At 42.1% G+C, this 16,393-nt stretch overlaps 2 protein-coding genes across 2 annotated transcripts; both read right to left on the bottom strand.

Moving 5' to 3' along the window:
• Positions 1-176: 176 nt before the first annotated feature.
• Positions 177-3,105, bottom strand: si:ch211-67f13.7 (uncharacterized protein LOC565426 homolog). Its single transcript, XM_051396217.1, has 9 exons — positions 2,579-3,105; positions 2,378-2,490; positions 2,170-2,276; positions 1,874-2,048; positions 1,674-1,788; positions 1,523-1,602; positions 1,345-1,433; positions 932-1,125; positions 177-744 (listed from the first exon to the last, which is right to left on the bottom strand). The coding sequence occupies exons 1-9, from the start codon at positions 3,065-3,067 to the stop codon at positions 277-279; spliced, it is 1,830 nt and encodes a 609-aa protein (XP_051252177.1). The 5' UTR covers positions 3,068-3,105; the 3' UTR covers positions 177-276.
• A 735-nt stretch (positions 3,106-3,840) lies between these two features.
• Positions 3,841-14,990, bottom strand: LOC127361578 (sodium-dependent lysophosphatidylcholine symporter 1-B-like). The gene is made up of 14 exons (XM_051396307.1): positions 14,746-14,990; positions 13,061-13,189; positions 12,414-12,538; positions 10,202-10,325; positions 10,036-10,114; positions 9,788-9,942; positions 9,615-9,705; positions 8,633-8,751; positions 8,292-8,375; positions 7,033-7,116; positions 6,834-6,946; positions 6,591-6,734; positions 6,073-6,249; positions 3,841-5,780 (listed from the first exon to the last, which is right to left on the bottom strand). The coding sequence occupies exons 1-14, from the start codon at positions 14,827-14,829 to the stop codon at positions 5,720-5,722; spliced, it is 1,569 nt and encodes a 522-aa protein (XP_051252267.1). The 5' UTR covers positions 14,830-14,990; the 3' UTR covers positions 3,841-5,719.
• Positions 14,991-16,393: the final 1,403 nt, after the last annotated feature.

The following is a 16,393-nucleotide window of genomic DNA, read 5'->3' as shown; positions in this document are numbered from 1 at the left end:
CATTTTCTTCTAAATTTCCTGTCAGTCTGATATTCAGGGTTGCATTTTCCCCGACATTTGCATTAAGTCTTATTTCAGCCTTCTCTTCTTGAGCTTTAAGTCTGGATGGCTCAGTATAATACGCACACAAGTATGTAGTTTTAGATTCACTGACAAAAGAGGGACCATCAACTGCATTTTCATGGTTTTATTGAAATGAGTCAGAATATCCTTCTGTAGAGAGTTACAACAGTCTATAAGCAGAGTACTGAGTACTGACTATTCATTAAACTAATACTACCTCCATGTGAAATACCAGGTCATCTCTCTATCATCGACTAAATCATCATCACCATTCTTCCACTCCACCATTTTGTCATCTTTGTCATTTCTACCTGTCTGCTCCCTGTTTTCTTCCTCACCTTCAGAGACCAGTGGCTGTAACTCTCTCTGCAAGCTGACTTCTGATGTTAACATTCGCACCAACACTTCACCTTCCTTCTGATTCGAATGGATTGCCTGCTGTACAGAGATCTCCTCTTCTCTTCCTTCAAATCCCTCCTCCTCTTCACTCTCAGAAAGATCCTCTTTTACTATAAACCCCGACCCATCCTCTTCAAACTGATTAGAATCTTTCATTTCAGACTCGTTCGCCTCCTCCAATAAGACCCTATCCCTGATATCTAACCCCTCTAAATCGGGTTCTGTCATCACTCCAAGGAAAATCCCACTTTTGTCTTCCTCCTCTTCTTCCTCTTCTTCTTCCTCCTCCTCCTCCTCCTCCTCCTCCTCCTCCTCCTCTTCTTCTTCTTCTTCTTCTTCTCTCCTCCTTCTTCTTCTTCTTCTTCTTCTTCCTTCTTCTTCTTCCTTCTTCTTCTTCTTCTTCTTCTTCCTCTTCTTCCTCCTCTTCCTCCTCTTCTTCCTCTTCTTCCTCTTCTTCTTCTTCTTCCTCTTCCTCCTCTTCTTCTTCTGTGTGGCCTTGCTGTTCTTCATCATCATCATCATCATCATCATAATCCATAAGGACATCCTCAGTTCCCCATAAGTTATCATGACTGTGCAGCTCATCATGACTGATTGGTAGAAAGCCATCCTCTGCTGTGTACGGCTCATCAGAGATCAGCAGTGGCTGACTGCTGGCAAAGCCTTGGAAAAGGTAGAGACACAGGCATTTTTAATGTATAAAAATGTATGTTAACTTTCATTCACGTGACTTATTTATTTATTAGAGTGTGTCAGCTAGAGATGTGACACTTGTAGTGCAAGTTAAAGCAACGTCAACATATCCAATCAATCTAAGTAGGAATGCATACATAAATATTCTCTTGAAATCTAGTCTAATAAGGCTAAAAGACCACCACATACCTTCCATCATGGCCCTCCGGGTTTTAGATGTCCCACACTGTGAATCACAACATTCACATATGGAGTCGTCACCGGTAAGAGCCTTCCACCTATCAGGGTAAATGCACAAATACGTTCAAGCCACTTAAAAACAGCATAAAAAAGGTGCTGGAATTTAATTCATAGTGTTGAGGCTCACCTGTTCCCTCTGTATGTGCATGATTTGTGAGCAGGACCCGGGTCCTCAGATGTGCCAAATAATTTGCAATGAATATTGACCTAAAAATGAGAACAGGGTTCAGCCACAGATAAAACTATGAATCCAGAGAACTATACAATTCGACGCTTACCTCCGTGTCGGGGTCAGAAGTGAACTGGAAAGCCTTTAAGGAGAATCTCATTGTCTTGTCTGTCCGAGAGATGAACCGAGAGGCCCCTGGCTCTCTCTTGCTGTCCAGCATACAGCTATGGATGACAACAATATGACAATAACCTCAGTTAACTGTAGATCAGAACACCAAAGCTAAATAATACTGTCCATAATACTCACCCTAGGTTGTCAATGATGGTGTATTTGAGGGATGATGTAGAGCCACTGGAGGGTGTAGCATAGCAGCCATTGATGTACAGTTTTACACCAGTTGGGAGATGGAGAGCAGACACCTGGAAATTAACAGTCTTTCCAAGCGGATACACCTTGGACTTGGCTGGTCTGCTCCATGAATCTAATAGTTCATTAAAATATATATCACATCACATGGAGCCCCTTAATCGACATTTATAACATGCTAAAACATATTTTCACTGAAATCTTATTGACTACAATTTCCAATTCTTCAAACGTACCGTCCATCAACTGGATCTGAAAGTCATTTGGACTTCCTTTCAGCCTTTTACGCACAACAGCAGTTTGCCAGGTGGGCTTTACAGTCAGTTGGTACACATGATGGTTCCTGGACAGGGTTTGGAGACTGTAAATAGCTGGCTTTCTCACACACACACACACACACACACACTCACACATAGTTGGAAATATCTAAGAGACAAGTCTAACCTTTGATAACGGCATTCAATATCAACATCGATCCAGTGCGCTCTGCTTGGGAAACGCTTTGGGGAAGGCTCATAATGGAGCATGTATTTGTAGATCAGATAACCGCGGGGCGACTGTCAAGAGGGGTCAGAAACAGGGTGTCAGGTGATTTTCAATACTATACAGGGAGAGTGTGTAACCAAATGGCACGGGAAATCTTACCTGACGCACGGACTCGCACGCTGTCAGAGGATAGGTGAAGAGGAGGTCTCCGTACGGTCTGAGGACCCCGTTGCTTTTGCAGGTGCTGCCTAATTTCAGCTCCTCTGCATCTGCGCCCAGACCGTAGAAAGATGGTTTGACCCGCACGACGAAGTCGGACGTGGAGCAGGTCACAGAAACGTCTGGGAGGTAAGCAAAGTCCGACTGGATCTTTGCCTGCGGCTTCCCTGGGCGCATGGATCGAGGTGTTACAGGTGCCAGAGGAGGGTAGGGCCTTTGGGAAGTGAGTTGAGACAATGGAGACGTGCTGGCAGGTAACCTCTGGGAGGATTTTCTGCCTGCTGACAGTTTAATGGGTTTGGATTTTGGCGTACCCAGTTTGAAAACTTTCCTTCTCGAAAATGTAGATTCATAAGTGTCCAGTGCACAGCTGAGGAGACCAAGTGATAAAACACTCCACAAAATATAGAGATGCCGCTTTGTTTTCATCGCAACAGACTGTTGTGCTTCGACCTTTCTCTTTCAATCTGCGCGTAAAATCACCGCTCAGCCACGGCTGGAGGTGATTAGTGTCGAGGATAAATTGGCAGCTTGTTTCCCAACAGGCTTTAGTTGATTTCAGTCATTAAAGGGACCAGTGTCAGTTTTACAGATTTTTTCAATAATGTGCTTTATTCAAGTCATATTATCTTGATATAATGACTTAGAGATACATATTTATGTCAGAATGAAGGAAATAAGGCTAAATGATTAATACAATCCATAATTTTTTAACGGTAATGTGGTTTTATAGATGCAATAGAAACAGGTCTGTATGTTTTTAATGTTTTATCATCAATTAAAAGAATTAAATGTATTTTTTAGGACTGTATCTGAGGACATATTTCTTTTAGGGTGTGTAGTTTGTTAATATTCACTTCCCAAAAAAGACTTAAGAATTAAAGTAAATGTATTCTGTGTCACAAAACAAGACTAAATATAATTGATAATTTATCTTTTAAACAGTGTTACAAGGTCCTATTGGTATTTAAATGAGCTTTGTATTTACATTATCTACTGTTGATTTCTGTAAAATGATGTCAAAGTTTCGGTTACTATTAAACTAAAATCTCTTTAATCAGATTTCATTAAATGGCCAAATATCTTTGGTGGAGGGCCAGATTTGCTATTTATGTACCACTGCTGTACCAACTTACCTGAACGTGATTCTATGAAATGAACCTGGCATATAAACAATTTGATTTTGCAATAATAACAAAGGGTTTCTCTGTTTTGACAAACTTTATTCACAGACTTAAAATTACAAATGTGCAGCACATGAATTCATATCTTCACTGAATTATATACTGCTCATCAAGTCAGGTCCAACTTAGAAAAAAGTATTTACATATTATACATACAGCAGCATACAAACACCAAATAGAGATTGTAATGTGTTTTCCATCAGTTCATTCAGTGCAATGTCAAAATTCCTTAAAATGAAAACTATGCAGGAATATATTACATTTTAAAGATCTTTTTTTAATTATTTTAACCAATAAGTTCATTTGAGGTTAAATCAAGGCATAGTGATTGTGCTGCTGCTGTGTCACAATACTGTAAAAGCAGCTAGTTTATCACATTATAGCAATTTGATATTTTCTTTTCTTAGAAAAAGAAAAACACTCCACCATTTTGATGTTCTCAAATGTTTTCAGTAGGACTTGAAAATCACCCACATATTCGTCAATAACCATTCACTGTTAATAAATTATTATACACATGTGCTTTTATAAGAAGAATTATAATCCCTTCAATAGTTTGTTTAAATAAATAATTAAATAAAGCATTTTACTTCCCTTGGGAAGTGAGAACATGCTCAATGAAATTACTTCGTTGTAAAAGCACATTCAGAAATGTCTATTACACCTCATGGGAGATTGGCTAAAATGTTAAAGCACAAAAAGGTGTGATAGGAAACCCTTCTGAGTAGCAAAAAGAAAAATAACTCAGTAACAAATTCAACAGAAAATCTCATTGCAACTAATACACAAGATGTAAGGCAGTGATTCAGCCTACATACAGTACTGCAAGGTGCCTTTTCCCCTTTAGAAGATTCAAGTACACTTGTTTTTGACTTCATGAAATTATCTATAGGAAACAACAACATCTAATGAAAAGTACAAATTGTAGCACAGCTCCAAACAACTCCACTTAGTAGTGCTGGTATGCCCTTCATAAATAAGGGCTATGTTGTATATTTCCTTCAGAGCACCGACTGAGTGGAAAGAGTCACAGACAGCTGACCTAAGACATGGTAAACATCAAAGGAAACATTACACTCTGCACGAGTATAGGTCCGATCTTGTAAACCAGTGAATGAATACTTCATAAACAATACCACAAGTCACAAGCTGTGTCCCAATCCCAGTCTATTTAAACCAGATTTTCAGTATGTAGTGCATTCCCAGTGGAGTTTAAGAATAGAGTTGAATACTAGAATCCCACAATGCATCGCACAAAGGAAGTGGAGAAGGAACAACTAGTCAAGGTAAATGACATGGTAGATAGCTACAGGTACATCTCAGTAAGCCATAAAGTAATACATCTTTGGAAAAAATTCTCTTTGTTGAGTAAAGGATAAAAAATGACTACAGCTCCCATGAGTCTCAAACTGTAGTGGTTGAACAAAAACACGTTTTATCTTCCTTTTAGATGATAGGGTGATAAGATGTCCCTGTCCAGTTCAGTGGTAGATACCCATTTAGGTTCAGATATGGGCCGATCCCATGACAATGCAAGACAACCTCAGCATACTGGGAGGTGAAAGAATTGGTGAACGGTCACTAACTTTGGCACTACACTACCTGAATAAATAAAACACTGGCATTTTGTAAACTGTGTACTTTTCAGTTTTAGCAGTGAAGTTTAATTGGGACACAGCTGGAGATACTTCAATTGCACAAACAATGACACTGGCTGGCCACTAGAGGGCGACGTAAATCTGAGGGATCCACTGGAGGGAGCCGGTTTCATGCTGATGAATTTTAAGCAGCAGTAGTGGTCTTTGGTCCCTCCTCTGTTAGTCCAGATAGTTGGTGGTCATCTCCCTCAACAGCTTGTGCAAACATGCAGTGGTGGTGGTTGGCTCATCCTCCTCCGTTACACGCTGCTCCCAAGTGCTGAAGTTTCAGAATCTGTATCTGAATCTGTTACAGAGTCCCTGTTAAAGCATGGGAGAACAGCCAGGAGTCAAACACAAAGGACTTGGCTTGTTCAAACAGGGTAGATAATGCATGCCAACACCGGACCAAAACAGGATTCATTTGAATTTATCTCAGGTATACAGAGCACAGCTTAGCATCTCACTGGTTTGTTTACTGCGGTCATACACAGGTCCTGCTGCACAACAATGAATGGGTGTCTAGCCTTTAGTTTGGTTATCCTGAATAAAGTGTAAACTTCTGTGTTGTCATGAGTTCAGTGCACGTAGGTGCATTTCACTTTTCACTTACAGCATTTCCTGCAGTAGTTTCCGGTTGCCCTGCCTCCTGTCCTCATCGATAGGGTACGTTCTCAATATCAACAGTCCCACAGCTATAAGAACCACAGGCACAGGAGACACCAGCACCTTCAGGGTTAAACTGACTGCCTCGGGTTGTAAGCAGGACCCGGTCTCATAGCCGGCAAATCTGCGAAAAAATGCAGATAGAGGGAGAAAAGTTGAGCTGATGTGAGTACAGTTTGGCAAGACTGTTAGTGAAGGATTAAGTGATTGTCGACCACATGACCACTCGACTGGAGCTGTAACATGGAGCTTATCTCCTATATATGCATGTGATATGTGAGATATCACATGCAGATGTAAAGTGAGTACTGACAAAAATTTAAGGATGTTGAAGGGGAGAAAGAGAATATTTTCCACTGTATTTGCCCACAGTTAATGTTATTTCTCAGGCTGAGAACTTGGTAGGCTGACGATAAGAGAATAACTTATGGCATGGCTACAGAAAGAATGGATCAGTTAACTTACTTTAAACTGAGTGTTGAGATACCAAGGGATACACCAGAAGCAAACTTGATGAAGAACACATAGAAGGAGTAGAAGAGGGCTTCGTGACCATGGATGTCTGGGTTCCTAACCTTGAAGTCGTCCACTACGTCGGGAAGCATTGACCTGAAAGCACAAACACACACACTTAGAAGGAAACTCGAGACACAATCAACATCTACATCAGCATATGGATCCATGGATGTGTTCAGTGGATGAACTCACCAAGGCAGGAGGAAAGCTGCCGCCACGCTCACGCCTGCCGCCACTGAGACCAAGTATGAAATGATCAGGTGGCTCTTGATGCAAACGATTAGGATCATGAAGGGTATCGCCCACTATAGAGAGACAGAAGAATGTGAACAATTCCATAACACATCCTCTTTGAATTAACAACAAAAACAAGCATTTTTCTTTATCTTACAGTCATGCCAAAGTACACTGCCATCTTCTTCCCAAACTTGGTGAGGAACCACTGCCACCATGGGATGGTTAGAGTCCCAGATAGCTGGAAAAAAGTGACACAGAATTATCAGCATTTTAGTGTCTCTACATATCATTATGCAAGCTTTCAAAAGGACAAGGGATGTACACAGTTAATTGATGGTTAAGAATAGATATTCATCATTCACGTCAGTCAAGATTAACAACAAAAACATCTGAATCATCTGCAATGAATCAATCTGATAAAGCTGAACCAGATTAGAATAGTCAAAAAAGATATTAAAGACATTGAATTCTTGCGGGCATATGAATTTATTATTTGTTTATTAATCTAAATTTAAGAAACATTTATCTGTACTCTGTTGCAGAAAAGTAAGACACTCAGCACTGTGTGCTGGAGAAAAACTTGAAGACACTGAGGTTTTTGCTACATGTTACTGTGTGTAACTATAATATTTTAACCTGTAAACAAAAATATAAGACAGAATTCTAACTGGGCTTCATTAAAATTCTACTAAATAAAAAGAAATGGAAAGAGTAAAGTGGCCACAGGAGGAGGAGGAGGTTAAAGGACAAGGCCACAATATGCTTTGTGTGGTTTTGATTTATCCCTGCGGGGGGCAGACAACCTTTGACCTCTGGGCCAAACTTGGTCAACCAGTGTTAAATGCCCACACAGGAACAAGCCTACCAAGTTCTCAGCCTGAGAAATAACATTAACTGTGGGCAAATACAGTGGAAAATATTCTCTTTCTCCCCTTCAACTCCCACTTCTCCAATTGTGCTACATGGTGCCCAAAAATGTTTCCACTCCTAATCAGAGGGAAAAGCACCAGAGCAGAAAGCGGTTAGAGGAGGATGGAAAGGAGGGCGCCACCAATGGTGGCAGTTCCCATGGTGGCAGTGAGGGATCGCCAGGGCAACAAAAGCTCCAGTGTGCCTGTTTCTCCCCTCAATCTCCTGCTAACGCCATGTGAGTGTGTGACTGGGAGACAGGTTCCCAGGAGCCCAAACAACACCTCCTCTCACCCTGAAAATTTGCCCTTTCAGCCTCGGTAGCATGCGTCTCCTCGCATGAGGAAAGGCCTCAGAGTAACAACTGAAAACACTGGGACCTTACTCTATGCCACAAGGACAGCCAAACAGGGTTTTCTGCTGCAGATGTCCTCCAAATCTCATACTGATTAGGGCTTTTACAAGGAGGTGAAGAGACCTTCAATCGAAATTAGAAACACTCACCATGATGACCAAGAGAATATTTTGGAAGTCTTTCCTATGGCCGAGAGAGTAGGTGATGAAAAGGGCAAAGTTTCCCTCCAGTAGCTATAAAAGAGAAATGAAGAGGAGTCATTATTATGCAAACTATTGTTACAGATAAAGTTTTGTTTATACATGTCATACACAAGTTGTGTTGTTACCTTGGGCAGACGTAGGCTAGCTGTTTCCCTTTGTTTAAAGTCTTTATGCTAAGCTAAGCTAACTATCACTTGGCAGCAGCTTCATTTAGTGGACAGATATGTATCAATCTATTCTCTGCAATCTGTATCCAATGTGAGACAGATAGAGAAACACAGTATTACCATGAAGGCCAGAGAGGTGAAGAGGAACCCGATGACCAGTTTGATGTACGGCCCGTGACTCATCACCAGCCACAGGCCCTGACGGAAGGTGAGGAGCTGGGATCTTTTTCGCCCGTTGTCTATAATCCACGAAGGACAAGATAAGATAAGACAGCTGAACATCTTTGCTGAAAGGAATTTAATGCATGACAACAAGAAACTATGTTCTGGTATGTGTCTCATTTGTGTTATGTGTCTGTTAGATTGTAGCCACCATTTCTGACTTTTGTTTTTTTTCCCCCCCAAGGAGGCCAAATGTTTCCTGAGCACAACTGATACAGACTGATATAACCTTTAGTCCAGGTGGGACAAAGTCTGCGAGACACCATAAGTCTCACATCTTGGCTATGAACCCCTGAATCAAGTCCCAAACAAGTCATTATGCAGCCGTCACCACATTTAATGCCTTTTGGACATTTTAAAAAGGATAATAGTGCAAAAAATGTTATGGTTTTTAAACTCTGTCTGTGTTAATTTAAAGTAAGCTTTATACCATTTGAAAGCCAAAACATCAGGTGTGCCATGGTATGTTAATGCATTGACATACCGGGATTTTTTGACAGTTTTGCATATTACAGTCTCTTTTTTGTTGACCACATCAGCGTCATTAAATCATCTGTCTGTTGACCCACACTGACAAACACATCTTTCTGTCCTACTAGCACAACATGATTGGCTGCAGTCAGATTGATTCAGAGTAAGAGTAAGCTTGCAGCACATCATTTAGTAACAGAAGTCAAAAGGTAAAGTCCAAGTGAAGTTATGAGTTATTAGCATTGAACTGCAAGTCTTTTTAGATTCTGTCAAGTCGAATCTAAAGTCCTCTGACTAAATGACTCAAGTTTGACTCCAGTCTCCAGTCCACAGCTCTGCTCTAATCGCAAATATTCTACCTTGGCATTGGACAAGTAAGAACTGCGCTTGTTAGTTTATGGATTCATACCTTTTTGCTCCTTTACACCAAAAAACAAGACTGCAGCACAGAGGACGTAGATGATGCAGATGACCCCTGAAGCAATCAAGTAGGCTTGTTTCTGAGAAGAGAAAAGACAAGACAGCATTAGCTTGGACTAACACTCATGTAAACACTGTGTCAAACAGCTGCAAAAGACTCACCGTCTCATCCAGTGTAACTCTGGAAGTGTTGATTTTGGTTGAGTTCCTGCTGTCATTGACATCAGGCTCATCAGTGGGACAATCTTGACCACCACCTATTATCTGTCCTTGGATTGCAGTGCCCAGAACTGTGCCCAGCACCTCCACCATCATACCTGGGAATAACAGAAACGGATCGTCAGCGGACGGACGACAACACTCGCGTAAATTAATTTGATCAAACCAGGCGTTGTGTGTTGGTGACGTACGATATGCAGTGGCAGAGTCCCTCTCTTTCTGGTCGTTGCTGATGAACATGGTGAGGGCTGAATATGGCACATGGAAGCACTGCAAACGTAAACAAACACACGGTAACGCTAGTGTGCACACAAGGTAAGCCAATTACTGGGGAGTGTCAACATGACTAATACTAACCGTCTGCATTGACTGGAAGAGGCAGTAAAAGATCAGGTACCAGATAATCTTCCCTTGTTGGAAAGGAGGCACATACCAGATCAGGAAATAAGTCAGCACCGCAAATGGCGTAGACAAAAGGATCCTGGGAAAGAAGAAAGAGGATTGTTAGAAGACAGTACGATAAACAGTTTGCAGTGTTTTCAATATGAAAAGGTGTTTTTAAAATCAAAGATAGTTTTCCTAATTTGAGTCACTACGTTCTGTGTTGTTTGGCTTAAAACACAAAGTGTGCTCAGCTTGCCGTTTGCCACTGCTAAAGAGTGTGTTTAGTGAATTCTGCCAACTGTTACTGTAGCTTTATCCCCCTTTTCATCTTTTCCTCCCTTGCAGTCTTTTCTACTCTCTCATGCTCTTTTGTGAATAATCCCCCTAATCCAGGCTTGTTAAAGAGTAGTGTGGAGAAAGGGCTCAGTCTGGATGACGAGGGTGGGCCGACGCAGCGGTGAGGCCACCCTGGCCCACCTCGCTCTCACCCCAACTCAGACTCAACAGCCTTTTTTTCCACTTTGTTAGGCCCTCCAGCTGACCTCAGTCAGAGAAGCTGGTGCCACTTCAGAAACTTTAAAAACAGTCCAACTAAAACCTTTTCTTTTAAACAAGCCCCTACAATTACAACTCAGGCATTGCTGCAGGGCAGTGAAGAGGAACATTATCATTATGTTTTTGTGCCAACAGGAAACCATGTGTTTCTTGTTGGCATCAACACACACCAACAGTAGAGCTGAAAAACATCAATTATTCAAACAGTCGCTTAATAAATATTCTCTGGTTCCAGCTTCTCAATTGAGTGGTTTACAGTTTATGTGATGGCAAACCGAATACCTTTGGGTTTTGGACTGTTGGTCTAATAAAACAAGCAATCTGAATGTCACCTTGGGCTCTTGGAACTTGTGATTGTGAATACTTGAGATTTTTTACTGTTATCTGACATTTTATAAACCAAACAGTTAACTAAAATTACATTTAAAAAAGCTGTTAGCTCTTTGAATTCAGCCTCCTGCGATGCTGTAAAATGAAAAATAAAGAACCTCACATCTAAAATCCATGTTTTTTGCTTCTACTTTTTGTTTTTGAGGTGTCATGCAAGAAAGATATGTGCCGACTCCCCCCGAAGAGTCATGATCACTGAACACTGACACTTCTGCACTCACACACAGTGATATGATACCCTCCTACCGGCACACACCCCCACCCCCCATCTTGTGGGACACACGTGGGAAATAAGAGAGAAAGCACCGCTCCTGATTGCCTCTAATGTCTGAGTGAATTAGGTTAAGAGAGCTAATTTATCTGGAAATAGAGGCCAGGTTGCGACAGTTTCACACACTGACACGGCTGATTGAACACTTACACACACACACACACAGATTCGTTATGTGCCACACAGTAAGGCACACTAAATGCATATATTCCCAAAAACCTTCATATGCAGACAAGGCAAAATGCCCCATACTAGTCTCCTGGGAAATGGGAAGGGCAAGGGAAGACATAAAAAAAACATCTGTGACTTAGTATCGAACAGCTGGTTGTTTCACTAAAATTTGAAAAGCTACACAGGCTGCAGGGGATTATTTACATGTTGCCTTCTTAACAATGACCTCCATTATTGTTTCAACCAAGCATGCCTCTTGACTCAAAGTAACCTCTCCCTGCTAACCAACCCCCCTCCCAAACATCTAGGCAATCAAACCCACACACACAAAGATGGACACACCCCTATTGGTTTAAAGCTGATGGTGTGTTGTGGGTTGGACCAATCGCAGCAGAAGCCGGTTTCATTCTCCCTCCCCCTCCCCCTCACAAGTGCAGCTCCACAGCCGGCATATCAGTACCCACGATGCTCAAGATGTTACTGTGACATCATGTGAGAAAAATGCCTGTAAAATATTGAGCTCTGTTACAGTGGTACTGATATCATGGCCTTAAGCGATGGTTTCTGAGCCAGTAAGTCACATCCAGGAGCCACATTTCACTTTGAGCCTGTTGCCATGGTTACTGCCAATGGCTCACAAGCTGTTTTTTGTTCTGTACACTTACTTGACATTTCTGACCCCACTCCATATCTTATCCCCTCATTTCCAGTATATCCTTATTATTGTTTAATATTGTCTTTGCTCTGTGGACCCGTCCTAAAAAGTCACTTGCTGTGCTGCGAGATTCGGACACCTACCAGGGCATCATGCGGCCGAATCTTGTCCATCTACTACGGCTCACCAGGAAGCCCACTGTTGGGTCTGTGACGGCGTCCCAGGCCCGGCCCACAAACAGGATGATAGAGGCATGGGAGGGATCCAGCTAAAAGGCAGTGAGAGGAAAAAGAGCGAGACATGAAGCCAAAACAGAGAGGATGCCAAATACTACCTCATATGGCGCTGCTGGGGAGTGATTCAAAAGAACCATGACACCAATGAGGTTATGGAGACATTTTGAGAGCAGTGAAATACACAACAGTGTCATTTGTTTAACAACAAAGTAGCATTCAAAGCCACTTTTAAGGATCTCATATGCTGAGCTGAATGGCCTTTATTGAAGTTCCTACTGTGTACGGTGGAAAAGTCTAATGTGCTAATTGAGTAACAAAACGAAGCAGTAGGAGTCCAGGTTAATGCGCTTGACCTGCTACTGCTGGAGACTGTTAAACTGATCCGAGGCTGAGAAGGGAAACCACAAGCTAATCAGTATGTGGAACTACAGGGGACAATACAGAGAGGAAGTAAACTAGTCTCCATTATTCTGCAGAATAAACAAATGGCTGATAAACAAAGGACATTTAGTTTGCCTCTGTTCCCTATTGCAGCATGTTTCTTGTCAAATCACCTGAGCCACATCCAGCAGGTAGATCTGGAGGAAGAAGCCCAGGGCGCTGCCTGTGATCTGGTAGGGAGCCCCACCGATGGCATAGCACAGTTTGTTCCACACAGACAGACGATTTCTCTGGTCCTTTGCCTGGAAGACAAGGAGAGGGGAGACAGAGGAGATGCATGTGTGTAATGCAGTTAGTTCGTGCATCTGACTGTAAACACTTAAAAAGCACATATTCCCAGAGGAGCTATAAGTGAAGGTTGGTGTGGGTAGTGGTGCGCTACATGATCATTATCTCCAGCTCTCTGCTGTAATCTGGAGTTTATTTAGTTCCCGTTTTCTGCTACAACCACCCTCATCCATCCCTTTGTCAAAACTGATGCTGCGTTAAACAACGAGGGATTGAGATTGGCTAACTTCCCTCACCCCACAGCTCACAATGTCAGATCAGAGGCAAATCCCCAGTGGCGATACAGTCCGGGCTTATTTGCCTCGCTCAGACGGTGGTGTGAAACTATGAGGTTACTGTAGTTCACACACACTCACACTACATCATACAGACTCCAGCACTGCCATTGGCTCTGGCAATAGGATGTTTGAGGTAGTGCAACGTTTCATACAGTCAGCAGACACAGTAGAGTCGTATCACATCCAGCAGGCACAGCCAATCACCTGTAACCGTTTGATGATGTCAGCAAGGGGGTCCGTACACCCTGATTCACATCCGCCACAGACACAAAAGCAGCATCACCTCATGTTGTGAGCAAATTGCTGCCTGATGAGGAATGAGTAATATTCTCTCACGTCAGATCCTGCAGCGTGCTAAACACACGCTGGCTTAAATTATTATGTGAAACTAAAAATAGAACTAAAAGCATTAAGGAATACGGCCTATAGGCAACCTTTGATGACTGGTGAGGAAAATCCAGTTCGGTGTATAATACAGGAGCAGGCAGACAGTCTCAGTGGGGTCCAAACTACGCAAAGATTGTGGATTCAAGGAGAAAATTGCAGGCAACTTGGAGACATTACATGAAATGATTTCTTATTGAATAGGCCCACAGCAGACAGTCTAGATGAATCAGGCTTTAAAACTAGTTTTGCAGAGCTTAGATTGAACATGGTCTAACCAGTCTGTAAAGGTGAGCTATCCTAGGCTGTAGATGTCACACCTACAATATAAAATACCAACACATTATCTCCGGGTTAGTAGACACATGCAGTTGCCAGTTTTTAGTCCTTTAAGGCTGATTTAATGCACATAAGTCTCTGTGTGTTAATGATTTTTTTTTAACAAAATCCCGCATCGTGTATCACGCAGCTCTGGAGTAGTAGTGCCCAACCTCACTTCTCCGCAGCACATCTGTCATCACTGAGGCTTCATTTGACAAGACCTTTGTCGAGACTGTGCAGCTTAAATCTAACGTTACATATCGAAATGTTGAAGTTCAATGAAGACGTGGTCCCTTTAAAGCCGGCATATCAGCCTCACCAGCAGCTGCCCGAGAGCAGGTGGACACCCCGGGTGAAATTCAAATCCGGATGAGGGGAGCAGAAAAAAGGTGAAAGGAAGTACGTTACTACCGCAATTCTTCAAATTAGGCGCCTTTTACGCTCCCGAACAACCGGGAGAACACAGAAACCCTTTCACACATTTAAACAACCCCAAATAAATGAGACATACCGGTCCTCGCTCTTACCTTTGCCGTCTTCACCTCTGTATTTATGGGTTTGACTGACAGTAAACTCGCCGCGTACTGCTCGGCGCCCTCTCCTCGAGCCATCGTGCTTTCCCAGACGATGAAGTGTATTGATTTTCTCTTCAGATATCAGCAATATGTGTCACCTTCACGAAGAAAATCCGCCTCACAGCATTATCAGCGTGTCCCTCTGAGCGCGCGGACTGTCTCTGAGTCGAGGCTCGCGTGCCCTGATCCCCATTCATTCCACTACGCCGGCGACGTCATTAACGGCTGATGACGTGCACAATCGAATGTTTCTTCCAACGGTTTGTTTATGTTGTTTTGTTATTATTTACTTTTCATTTATTTGCGATATGTAACTTATTTATTGTGTTTATTTAAAATGAATGTAGGCAAAGCAGTGGCAAGGGAAATGTATTTGTACTGCACATTTCATATAGCCAAGGCAACTCAAAGTGCCTTACAACAAAAAGCTCAAAAAACAAACAAACAAGAAAACAACAAATAATTAAAACAATTAAAGCAAGTAAGCAAAAGCACATGGCAAAAAAACCCCAACATTTAAGATTTAAAGATTCTATTAGTTAAAAGCAATGGTAAACAGCTAGGTCTTTAGCTTGGGTTTGAAAGTATTCAGCAAGTCCTTTGTCCCACATTTGAGCAGCATAGAAACTAAAGGGCAGCTTCTCCACACTTTGTTTTGACTCTAGGAACAGCCAGTGTGTTTGTGAGGACACAAACAGTTGGAGAGCACAACCCTGGCAGCAATTCTCTGGATCCCCCACAGCTGTGTGATTGCTCTCACACAGACTTGTAGAGAGACCACTGCAGTAGTCTAACCTGCTTGAGATGAACGCATGCACTAGTTTCTCCAGATCACTTTTGAACATGCAATCACGGTAATAGTATAGCCTATAGTGTTTTTGAGTTCTTGTCCCCTGGATGTCATTAAAATGATGACATTGCTGTTGCCTGTCTCTGCAACCATTTGGTGACCCCCGGAAATCAGTAGTTGCACATCTAAATGTAAACAAACACGCCCTGTCTCTATTTGCACACACACATCAAACGAGGAGAGGGAAGACAAAACTGTTGAAAGGAAATGTGCCCTTTCTACCTCCCTCTCATATTTAATCTGATATCTCTTTTTGAACTCTCAACAGCACTGTTAATCACAATTTAAAATCTGATGCCACCCATTGGCTGAGTTACTGTACTGCCTTTCCACAGTGACAAATTGGACAAACCTGCCACATACTGTTTTTTCTATTCAACCGCAACTGTGGGAGGAAAGCTTTCAAGTCTGTGTTAGTGTATCATCATGAAACAGAGAGTGAATTCAAAAGTCACTTGAAGTTGAAAAATAAAGACGAGGGGGAAATCCAGAAGAAGTGTGACTCATGTTCATGACTTTCTGATACCAAACTGGACTGATCACAGAGAGACATTGTTCTCAAAAGACACTAATATTAGTCTCCTTCTACACTAGTGTGAAGACAGACACTGTAGGTTTATTAATATCACGTTGTGGTTTCCCCCTCTTCGTATCCAGCTGAAACAATGCCTACATGGTTGGCTTGAGTGGGGTATGGGGATTTTAGCTGGTCTTATGACGTAAAATAACCCAAAACATCTTAATCCTGCA

Source organism: Dicentrarchus labrax, unplaced genomic scaffold (genome assembly GCF_905237075.1).
Source record: "Dicentrarchus labrax unplaced genomic scaffold, dlabrax2021, whole genome shotgun sequence".
NCBI lineage: Eukaryota > Metazoa > Chordata > Actinopteri > Moronidae > Dicentrarchus > Dicentrarchus labrax.
This window is presented reverse-complemented; position numbering and strand designations above follow the sequence as displayed.